General features: G+C 41.3%; 1 protein-coding gene across 1 annotated transcript in view; it reads right to left on the minus strand.

Moving 5' to 3' along the window:
* Positions 1–12604, minus strand: part of galnt9 (polypeptide N-acetylgalactosaminyltransferase 9) — a 108615-nt gene that overhangs the window by 54495 nt on the left and 41516 nt on the right. The window contains exon 4 of the mRNA XM_042000469.1: positions 11019–11193. Coding sequence (XP_041856403.1) covers positions 11019–11193 — 175 coding nt within the window. The remainder of the gene's footprint in view (positions 1–11018; positions 11194–12604) is intronic.

Genomic DNA, 12604 nt, shown 5'->3' on the forward strand with positions numbered 1-12604 from the left:
TTTTTGTTTGTTTGTTTGTTTTGTTTGGTTTTATAAAAGCCGATCTTTACTTAAAGCTTTTTCACAGGATTTTAAAAATTAATGTTAAATGTGAACTTGTTGTCTATCCCTATAGCAAAACACTAAAGAGTGCAGCTTTTAAGAGGGAAAATGTGAGAGAAAGAAGTTCCTTAACATATTTATGCCAGGTGGTTACATCAGGCCAAAGAAACTGATTTGAACTTGCTAAATTGGAGCAGTCCTTATAAAATTCTGAACTTAACTCTAAAGCTCTATTGAAGAATCCTGATAAAAAACCTTTTCCTAATGCAATTTTTTAGAGCAAAATAGGAAAGAGGCCTTCACTATTGTGTGAGTTTTTTGTTTTAAGGTAAGCTCTGCCAGAATGCAACGTCCCTGCATTTGCTTATCAGACAAAACAAACAGTAGAGATATCTCAGGTTAAGATTTCCACCTCTTTTCTCCTCAGATGAGATGCTTGGTTTCCAGCTGTCGTTTCTGCTCCTTGGCACTACTTGGGCTGAGAGATGTTGCCCTCCCACATGTCGACTTTCATGGAACGTCGACAAAAAACCCTACAGCCCTCCACCTTTCAGAGAGCAGTTTTTAATTTAAATTTTCCACATTAGTGAATCTCAAGTTGGGAATAAATCTCAGGGAGGGAATTATCAAATGATCTAACTGTGTTCAGAATTTTGCCTCAAAGGCAGCAGTCCCCTTAGTTCCTAAAATACCATCTTCTTGCACTGGACTAAACGCAGCAAAACTTTGCATTATGGTTTTGCTAAATGACCCGAAGAATCTAATGTAAGAAGCAGCAGAAGAATGGCTCAGACAAATCAGTTACATTGTTTTTGTGATATTGTTTTTGTGATAGGTCTACATTGAGTAAAATATGTGTATGTAAAACCTTAATAAATATGTGTTCTGAATTCGGAAAAAAATGTTTTTCTCCACCCAATGATAGATTAAAAAAAATTAAACAAATAAAAAACAACAGCATACATACTGTATAAAGTTAGGCCTCAAAATTATGAAAAAATGAGCTGTGTATTCTGCTGTGGGATGCTGTCCCTAAATCTGCATACAGGCACTGATTTACTGTTCTTACATCAGCTTACAAGATCTGTGCAAACTAGGATGACAGAACTGAGTTTGTTTTTATATTTTATTTGTGAAATCCAAAATGCACATGGCCGATAAATGCAGTATTTAAAAAGCACATGAAGCAGTTTGCTCTCATTGGCAGAAATGCGCTCCAGATGAAGCAGCATCAGATGTTGGCAGCAGAGGAAGATGAAGGCCTGGGAGGAAAAATACTCGTTCAGCCCTGTTTGCCAGTAGCAACAGTTTAACAGCTGTCTCCAGTGAATGTTTGTAAAACTACCAGGTGTGAAATGTTTACTTCAAAGGCAGGTGCTGATGATAATCATTAGTTGTAGATTTTCACAAAATCAGTTCATTTAGAATTATTCAAGTAACTCCAGTTAGTATGTGCATTGTCTCTCCTGAGACCTGCAGTACAAGCTCCTTAAGGAAGAGCCTCAGGTATATACAACATTAAATTGTAAGGCAAGGTTATCCTAAATAAATTGTGGTAGTCATGTATTTGTTTCTACCTTGACAGAAAAATCTGGAAGACAAAAATGTTCAAAAGCCCATCAAAAACCCATAATTCAACAATTTAGTAAATAATTTTGTAATTTTTTTTAGATATTTGCACATCGGCTTGTGATGTGTTGCCGTAAAGCAAAACACAGTTGTCTCACGATGACCCAGGCTGGAGAAAAAAATTTGGGTAATGTGGTTTCTCAGCCTGGAGACCCTGCAGGACAATGATGGCTCCAGGGATGTGCACAACGAATGTCAGTGTGCCATCAAAATGAGCCTGAAGTACAGAGTTTTAAAGTTTTTGACATAATTGTGGCATATGTTTACGAACAATAGTAACATTAAGGCGGCACCTTTTTATCAGTTCACAGTCTTGTTCTGAAGATACCTCTAGGCATTTTAAGTGCATTCAGTTTTTAAAGGATGGCTGTTCACCTTCCTCTCAGGTGGCCGTTTTGCACAGCAGCTCAGGCATGCAAATTTAGAGAATATATAATTACCAGCCTGTCTCCTTCCTCACATTAAACCTACAGAATTTCAAGAATGTAAATGTATCCACACAGAATTTCAATTCACTACATGACTAGGCTTGGTTAAAGTACTTTGTGGGTTAAGGAGGCATAAACTGGAAATCGGTGTAATGAAGCAATGGGAGCATTCAATATTGAAATAATTTGCTCAATATTACGTTAATACACATATAAAAGCAGTATAAAACTATGTATTTTCTATGGTTCTGAAAACCATCCTGGTCTGTGCCAGAGAAAACAAAATGTAGTACTACATTTATTATAACACCACTGAGCCTACATGACATAATAAGAAGAGAGTTGCATGATATTACAAAACTCAATATAAAACAGAAATATACAAGAAGATGGTTTCTTCATTTTCTCAGTCTTATAAACTCTAGTGTGTCTTTTTTCTACCCTCAGCAGGTCACATACTGTAGAAAATTCCACTTAGTCACTGAGCACAAATAACATTTGCAACATACAAACACGTTTTGGGGGGTGGATCATGCGAGGTCAGGTGGGTGGGACTGCTCCGGTGGCCCCGCCCCCTCCTCAATGCAGTTACTGCCCCCCAATTTTAACCCTCTTTTTTTAATTGCAAACAGCACATAATATATTCCATCACTAGTGGGGGAGGGAGGGGGGATGGGGTCTTCAAGCGCCCCTGTCTCCATGGATGGCCCGGGGGCGGGGCGGGCCGGGTGGCCTGTCGCGTTGGCCCGGGGCGTAGGCGGGCTGTCCCGGGGGGTTTTGGCTGCTGGCCTTGGGGGGAAGGTGCTGTTTTGGGGGTGGGGAGTGGGGGGCGGGGGCGGGGTGGGGGGGTGGGGGCCTGGCTTGTGTCTCCTCGCCTCCTGGCTGGGGCTGTCCCCCCGCGGCGTGGGGTGGCGGTAGGATGGTGGTGGGGGGATGGTGTTTGTGTGTGTGTGTGTGTTGGGGGGGGGGGGGGGGGGGGTGTGGGTGGGGGTTGGGTGTGGGTGGGGGGGGATGGGTGGTGGAGGGATGGTGTGTGGGAGGGTGGGGTGTGTGGAGGTGGATGCGTGGTGTGTGGGAGGGGGGTGGTGTGGGTGTGGGAGGATGAATGGTGGAGGGATGATGTATGTGTGGGAGGATGGGGTATGTGTGGGAGAATGTATGGTGCAGGGATGGGGGAGTGTGTGGGAGGATGGATGGTGGAAGGATGGTGTGTGTGCGGGAGGATGGATGGTGTATGGGAGGGAGGATGGTGTGTGTGTGGGGGAGTGGTGTATAATTGGGAGAGTGGGTGATGGAGGGGTGGTGTGTGTGTGTGGGAGGATGGGGTACGTGAAGGTGGACAGGACTGGTTCTCGGGGTGTGCGGCTGGGCGCTGGGGTGTGAGGCTGGCCTCTGGTGGTGGCCGTCTGGGCGGGCCGGGTCCCCCCGGGTGGCGTGCTGGCCCTCGGCCTGTGGGGAGGTGTCCCTGCGCTCCTGGGCCCGGGCCCTCTGCCCCGTCTGTCCCGGGCGGCCGGTGCCCGGGGGGGTCGGGGACTGCTGGCCTCGGCCCTCCGGGGCCAGTGCCCTGTGTCCGCGGGGCGGCTCCTGCTGGGGTCTCCTGCTGCTGCCTTCCTGGGCGGGCGAGTGGTCGTCTCTGTGGACCGGTCGGGATCTGTTGCCTGCGGGGGGGCTGGTGGCCTGGGTCTCGGGACCGCTGGCCTGACTCTGGCCTCTGTTCAAGTGAGGTGGCATCTGCATGATCACTCTGCATGGTCACTCCTTCCTGAACGTCTCCACACAGTCTTTGCGTCGCCGTGTGGCCGAGTTCTCCAACACATCCACACAGGTTTCTCTGCGCGTGTTCTTGAATACAGCAGTTTCACTTATATCTATTATCATATTTTTTTTTTCTTTTTTTTATTATTTCTGTTCTTATTATTATTATTACTCTTACTCTTATTATTATTATTGTTACTATTATCAACTAGTTGTGTAATGACCTACTGGCTAGGATGATCTTAGCTATATATCTTGTAAGTAGTATGGATTACATGGTCTTCTGTATGATGTTTCAAGTCCCCACCCGCACTCCCCACACCCTTTCTGTCCCTCTCTCTCCCCTCCCTCTTCTCTCTACTTTCTTTTCTCTCTCTCTCTCTCTGTCCCCTCCGGTCGAGTCCAGCATTAAGAGTCTGATTTAATAAAGTTTCTCATGTCATCAAGAGGGACTTTATACATGTAGTATAAATCCCTGCTTGATAGAGTAAAATTGCCCAGCACCAGACGGCAGCCAGACAATCATTCTGTTTGCAACGATGCTGGACAAGACAGGTTAAAAAAAAAAAAAAAAAAAAAAAAAAAAAAAAAAAGAAATAGAGTGGTCAACATTCATCGGTGTGCTGAAACATTTCTTTTATTACAACCTCCCTGCAATCATGATCTTATCTTCAGTGTACACTCAAGATGCAGCAGCTTTTTCTCTGTTAATCAGCAAATCATTAATAAGGTAAGACCAACAACAAAAATATCAATTTCCCTGTGGCTGCTCTCTGCAGTTGTGAATTTATGCTTGGCATACAGTGAATCCCAATTACAGCACATTCTTATTTCCTGCTATCAATCCTGTTTATTTACAGCAAGCAGGAGGAAAATTAAATGTGCTCCCTATCTGGGGCACAACTGACAGCTACTGTCAAAAGGATTTGGGTGGTTATAGCGTGTTGGTGGGGATGGACTCAACATTTAGTTGATGCAATACCCCATTAACAAAAGGCTATGATTTCATGCGCAGCAAAGCTGGGGAAATCATTCTTCTTGGAGGAAACGGCTTTAAATCCTCATAAACCAACTTGGTGTGAGGGAATAGAATGCTCCAAAAGCACCACAAGTATAATATTAATATGTTTGCTTTAACAATAATGCAAACTATCAATACATTTCAGCTGTAAATGTATAGGCCCTCAGGGGAAATACCATGCCAATGAATCAGAGTGCCACAGCAGAGAGCTGGCAGTTCTGTCTCCAGCTCAGTATGCAAAGGCAGCATGTGCAAGGTCATTGAGGGAGATTCACCACAACATCTACAGGAATCATCCATCTCACTTATCACTGCACATGCCATGGTGCATAATCATATTATGATGAATAGGTATTCTTTCCATTTTAACAAAGTGTGGATAACACCAGTGAATCTATCTGGATAAAGGGGAGCAGAATGTTTGCTCGCTTACAGTAGATAATAAATGCACGCACACTCACAAATGCAGATATGCAGATATCTCTGCAGCTTGAACACATTTCTTGAAATTGCCTGTCATCTTCTCTGTCGCTATATCCCCATTACCCAGATAACTACTTGTAGAAAATTCACCATGACAGTATACTTCTCATTGACTTCTGTAAGTCAAACTGCAAACCAGAAAAAGATCTGAGAGCAGCAAAAAAACTATGGCTGCAGGTAGACAAAGGGAAATGCAGGTGATATGTGCATGTTAACATGAGTCATGGTGTGCATGCTGAAAAAAGTACAGTTTTCCCAATGACAGCAGGTAAGCTAAAGCCTCAGTCTGTACAGTAACAGAAGGAAGGGTGGTGAGGGGGCAGCTGGATAACTGAGAAGGCAGAAACCTGTGAGGAGGTGAGAAGGGTTATGTGGGAGCAGGCAAGGCACATCTATTTCTGGGTAAGAACAGATGGGGAAACAGATGAGGGAACCACAAGGGTATCAATTATCTTCTGTAATGCACCTACAGGCAATGATGTAGCTTTCTGTCTGAGTGCTGCTTGTTGGCTGGGTGACCTGCCTCGTGCAGCCTCTGGGCCTGTAGTTCTGTTTCAAGTCATGAGCAGCGTGCAGGGAGGCAATACCAAAGGTTCATCAAAACATCCCTTGGCAAGGGTTATGAGGTCACTTTGTGGTTGGTGACTAATCTTTGGTAGTAAGGGTTTGGATTTTGGGGGATTTTTATTTTTATTTTATGTATTTATTTATTTTTTTCCAAGGTCAAGCTCACTATGCCCTGTTAGTGTTTTCATTTCAGCTTTGTGAATCAAAGGAGGACATCAAGCATCAAAGAAATTCTCAGCAGCCCTGATCTGTGAGCATGGAAGCATTGTGTTTGAGGATGTTTGTCTGTGTTCAATATAAATGTTTACAAAAAAAGAGAAAAAAAGAAAAAAAGAAAAAAGGAATAAATGAAATAATTCAGTCTGCCTCTGCTATCTATATGGGCATTCAGTTTTTATACTTGCATGTATAAGGAAAAGAGTATTAATAGTATTATGTATTTTGGGTTTTCCTCTTTCCTTATCTACAACCAGAGACTACCAACCTGACTGAAATGCCTCATTCATAGTCATGGTTTATCTTCAATTCTTCTATAGCATGAAACACATTGCATAATGTCTGTCTGGGGGCAGGTCTGGCATCCCTCAAATAAAGCATGAACATCTGCCTTGAGCTTGACCCTTCATCTGCTCAGAGAGCAGACTGAGCCTTTAACCCATTGTAACGATGTGTTTTTACTATTGCTGGGCCATGATAAAATTTTTTAATCATGATTAATCGTATGAATTTTTGCGATTAATTGTGATAAAAATGTCCTTTATCTTTAAAAGAAGGCCAAGACCAAAGAGCTGTCAAAGGACACCAGAAACAAAATCGTAGACCTGCATCAGGGTTGGAAGACTGAATCTGCAATAGGTAAGCTGCTTGGTGTGAAGAAATCAACTGTGGGAGCAGTTAATAGAAAATGGAAGACATACAAGACCACTGATAATCTCCCTCAAGATCTCACCCCATGGGGTTAAAATGATCACAAGAATGGTGAGCAAAAATTCCAGAACCACACGGGGGGACCTAGTGAATGACCCGCAGAGAGCTGGGACCAAAGTCACAAAGGCTACCGTCAGTAACACACTACGCTGCCAGGGACTCAAATCCTGCAGAGCCAGATGTGTCCCCCTGCTTGCCAGTACATGTCCAGGCTGAAGTTTGCTAGAAAGCAATTGGATGATTCAGAAGAGGATTGGGAGAATATGATCAGATGAAACCAAAAAAGAACTTTTCGGTAAAAACTCAACATGTCGTGTTTGGAGGAGATGAGTTGCATCCAAAGAACACATACCTACTGTGAAGCATGGAGTGGAAACATCATGCTTTGGGGGTTTTTTTCTGCAAAGGGACCAGGACGACTGATCTGTGTAAAGGAAAGATTGAATGGGGCCATGTATCATGAGATTTTGAGTGAAAACCTCCTTCCATCAGCAAGGGCATTAAAGATGAAAAGTGGCTGGGTCTTTCAGCATGACAATGATCCCAAACACACCACCCGGGCATCGAAGGAGTGGCTTCGTAAGAAGCATTTCAAAGTCCTGGAGTGGTCTAGCCAGTCTCCAGATCTCAAGCTCATAGAAAATTTTTGGAGGGAGTTGAAAGTCCGTGTTGCCCAGCGACAGCCCCAAAACACCACTGCTCTAGAGGAGATCTGCATGGAGGAAAGGGCCAAAATACCAGCAACAGTGTGTAAAAACCTAGTGAAGACTTACTTTTGACCTCTGTCATTGCCAACAAAGTATGTATAACAAAGTACTGAGATTAAATTTTGTTATTGACCAAAAACTTATTTTCCACTATAATTTGGAAATTAATTCCTTAAAAATCAGACTATGTGATTTTCTGGATTTTTTTCCTCATTTTGTTTCTCATGGTTGAGGTATACCTATGATGAAAATTACAGGCCTCTTGCATCTTTTTAGGTGGGAGAACTGAACTTGCACAATTGGTGGATAACTAAATATTTTTTGCCCCACTGTATTTATCAAAAATTCTAAGTTGTCTTTTATCAAAAGGTCTTGTAACATTAACGACTAAATGAGCTTTATTTAGCTGGGCTGAGGGAAAAATGGCTCTCTGGATTGGAAAGGCTGCAGACCCCTGCACTAAACAAATAAACAGATTTAGCTGCAGTTTTCTCTTTAAACAGCAACAGTTAAATATTTTGTATATATAAAATCAAATATTTATGACAAAGAATGATGAAATGGTCAGGATTTACTAACTAAAAGGTAAAATGAATTTAAAGCTGTGCACCTTTAGTGCTTCATTGTCCAGATTTCTTGTTTATAAACTCTCAAACTTTCTCGAACTGAATTCTTAGCTTGACTGTTTAGCTCAACCTTTTGCGCCTACACGCTCCGGTACCGGGAGTTAAGGTGTTAACATCTGTTTTTTCCGGTGTAATGTCAGGTCTGTAAATGTAACTATAAACATGTGTGGTATCCACAGAAGTCCAGAATCTCAGCTAATAGCTCAGAAAAACAATTTCAATGACCAGCAAACTGTGTTCAGGTCAGAGGGTCAGAGTTGCTTGTTCTTCAGAGGCTCAGATCTTTTAACATCTGCAAGGCCCTGCTGCATATGTTTTATCACTCTATGGTATCCAGCGTTATCTTCTACGCTGTGAAGCTACCTGCTGGGTCAGCACTAACAGACTAAACAAGCTCATAAGGAGAGCTGGATCTGCCCTAGGAGTTGAAATGGAGTCTGTGGTGGAGGTGTCCGACAGGAAGTTGCTGAGGAAGCTCCATGGACAACGTATCTCACCCCCTGCATGCCACATTGACGTCTTGTTAGAGCTCTTTCAGCTGTAGACTGAGACCACCGAGGAGCTCCGAATGCCACAGGAGGTCTTTCCTACCTGAGGCTATCAGACTTTATAAGTAGATTACTAAAATAATGTTAACTCCTCAGATTGGCTTCACTGACCGTGTACAATAAAAAGAACAAGACATTTTCTGAACAGTTATTATCTGTAACTTTGCCATGATCACGTTAAACCAGGACCAGACTCGCCGAGAAACACCATGATGTTAAACTGGAATCAGACCTGCTTTAATGGGTCTGTTTATTAAAAAAGTACAGCTGTTGCTGATTTAGGAATGTATATTTATTGGACCTGCAATTACTGAATTTTAATTAAATAAAATATTGAGTTTTTTTAATTGATTTGAATAAGTTTAAAATGAATATTTTCTGTACTCATCTCACACAGTTATTTCAAGCCCCATTAATATAAAGAATCTTCTGATGCACTAGTGCAGGGATCGCCAGCTGTGGACCTATTGAGCCACTGTCCTGCAGATTTTACATGTTTACCTGCTGAAATACACCTAAGTCAAATTATTAATGGGCTTGTGCAAAACTTGACAAGAAGTTGTCGTGTGAATCAGGTGTGTTGCAGCAAGAAAACGTCTAAAACCTGCAGAACAGGTGGTGATTCTACTTTGAAGTGCAGCATATTGACCCTACTTTCTATATTCAGGAAAAAAGAGAATATGAACTGCAATATTAGTATTTTCAATTTCTCATGGGTTCAGATGGGTTTTGGTTCACATTAAAAGCTTGTGGATAAGTTATGTTAAGACCATATTTACTATTATGAATAAATTTCCATGTTCATCTGCAGGTTTTTCAAATTCAGTAAAGCAAAGAAAACATCCAGAGGCAAGGGACAGAGCATTTGTCAGTTTAAGCTAAAGATCAGCGCTGTTACTAAAATCTAAGCAGACCAGATAACAGGCAGATTACTCAGTACAACCAAGTGACTTGCAACTTGACTTGGACTTGAGACATAAGACTTGGGACTTGACTTGGACTTACAAAATAGGACATCTCTGCAATATGAGCTGCTGAGCAATTCAGAGCAGAGCATAGGGTTTAGCTAACGTTAGCATCTCACTCCTTGCTGATAATGTTGCCAAGATCAAAATTTATATTATCAATTACTGTTAGATTTAAAAAATGGTGAATGCAAGACACTGTAAATAAATTATCATCCTGATAGTTCCACTAGCATACAACCTTGCATAATTCAGCTTACTGAGAAGTGATCTCTGGCTCAAATGTTTGCCTCTGAATTATTTCAATATTTGAACTGGCTATTGCATAGCAAGTTAGTTAACAAATACAAAGGAGAAAGCAGATGACATTGACTTCGCTGAGGTAAAACAAAACAAAAACTCCTAATAGCCTCTTTTTGTAAGCTGGAAGTAACAAAAGGCTAAAATACTTAAAGAGTATACTGAAGAGAATGTTGGAATCTGATTGTCATGATCAAAAGGTAAGATTGTGTAGATATATGAGCAATTAGAAAGGCTTTATTGGATGTAAAGGTCTTTCATGTTTCCATTTGAGTTATGACTGTAAGAGGACATGGTGTGATGTATTGAGCTAATTTTGTCTATCAAGTTAAGTCATTTACTCATATAAATCTATAAATAAATCAGATCTATTTAGCCAAAAAAGCAGGATTAGATCTGAAGTTAGTGTTACCAATTTAAAGCTCAGCCATCTACCTTTACTGTCCTCTTCCATCCGCCCACTTTTCCCTCTGTATCCAACTCCTGCCTCCCAGTCAGTATTCCAGGAAACAAAGGGTGGATGTGTCATCTTTAAACACTGACAGCATGACAGCTTTAAATTAGGTCCCAATTACATCTATCTGAATGACTTGTTTGCTGGTAAACGTAAGCACCAAGCAGGCATTGGACTGAGACCCCCAGAAGCAATTTCACGTTGCAAAATGAGCTCAGAGCCTGCGAGTGAAATAAAGTTAAAATGAACATTTGGACTTCCTTTTTTAGCTCTTTCACAGAGCTTAGCTTTATCTCTTGTCATTAGGGTCTCTTTGCAGGTGTCATTTTAATTGGGATGCCTTTTAAAATGAATCAAATCCCACTAATTATAATTTAAAAGTAAATGCACGAGTGCTCCTGTATATTTAAAATGCTTAGATCCGACCAAGCTACATTCTTCAAAGATAATGATATGACATGACCTCATCTGTACTAAAAACATGAAAACAGCAGAGTTAAAGGCAAAGGTTAGGAAGGACAGAAAAACAGCTTAGAGCTTTCCTGTCAAAAATGACCTTTTCTTACCAGCCAGTGTTGAACTCAACGTGAGCATCAAAGAAGCCAACTACTGGAGCCGTGGCTGCGTTCCAGCCGTGTATTCTGGCTCGGATCAAGCCCTCCCGCTTGCTGTTCCTCACGATCTTTACCAGACCTGGATAGCGTTTGTTCACATACTGGTCCAAGTTGAATTTAAGCTCCACTAGAAGAAAGCAGATGAGAAAAAAAATCCTTTATATTACATTGTGAGAGCATTAACCAGATTCCTGCTAGAACTGTCTATACATGTTCAACGAATGGCCTCACTTTTCTTTAAAATCTACAACCTACAACCTACAACCCTAATGTTTTGACACTTTTGAGACTATATTTCTACCTTTAGCTTAAAAAGTCTACACAACCAGACTTACTTGAAGTTAATTATTTGATTTACCACTACCATAACACTCAAAATAGTTAGTTAAAAAGCCTTACTTTATTTTGTTTCACTAAGTGCTAAGCACTTGGTAAAAATTGGTAAATACATCTAATTAATTTGGTTACTCAGTTTAACTATCAAAGATGCATTTAAACAAGTCCATAATCCTCTCATCCACACAGACATACACACACACCTCTTTGGTTTTTGGTTTTGAACTTGACCTTTAGAAATGGACACACACAGTTCCTCTGGAAGTATGAATGTAGGCCTACCCTACTGAACCTGTGGCATAACTAAAATCATTAATTGTTTATGGTAGGGTCTTGTTGCTTTACCACAAAATATGCAGCGTAAAGAGCTTATTCTAACTACTGATTGGTACACAATGTCAGTTTTTCCTTCTCTGTATCCCAACAAGAAGGACTCAAAAGAGAGTGAGGTGGGTTTTATCTTTTCAGCAGCGATTTGCTGAAGTAAATCAATCTACAGCCATTGCTAAGGTGGTATTACTCGAGGTGGCTCAAGTTTCCATGTTAGCATTGCTAGCTAATGAGCTTTTAAAGGAGAGGAAACATGACACAGGAACTGAGTGAAAGTGTCAGTAGTATAATTGCTGTTAATTGAAGATGGCTTTAGTATCATAGCTTGACAAAACAAAGTGTTTCTGAAAGCAAAAGCCCCCTATAATGCCATGTGGAAACTTAACCAATTATATACCAAGTCCAATCGGCTAAACCAAAAGTTAACACACCAAAGATCTCCACAAAGATTTCTGATGAAAGAAATAGTCATGTCAAAAGAAGACATGACTTCATCACTTCTCAGGACAGGAGTTGGTAAAGACAAAAACTAACATAACCTAGGACTGGGAAAAGTAGTATTTGCTGAGCCATACTAATTGTTGATTTCTTTGCAGGCACAGAGGATTGTCATTGAGAAGACCAGTCAGAGTGAATAATATTACAGTCTTTTGAATATGAAGCCAACCAAAGTAATGTGAATATACCCAAAGGTAAATATCCCAGGTGATGCTACCTGCCACAGTCCAGCAGCAACAGCAGTTAGAGACCAAAAAAGCCCAAGAAGTAATGACTGTCATGTATTTTCCTCCATATTAACCTGATCTAAGTCCCAGAGAACATGTGGGGCTTTTGAAGAATGAAAAAGCAAAGTATTTCCTGACATCACATGA

This window comes from Melanotaenia boesemani, chromosome 11 (genome assembly GCF_017639745.1).
Source record: "Melanotaenia boesemani isolate fMelBoe1 chromosome 11, fMelBoe1.pri, whole genome shotgun sequence".
Classification (NCBI taxonomy): domain Eukaryota; kingdom Metazoa; phylum Chordata; class Actinopteri; order Atheriniformes; family Melanotaeniidae; genus Melanotaenia; species Melanotaenia boesemani.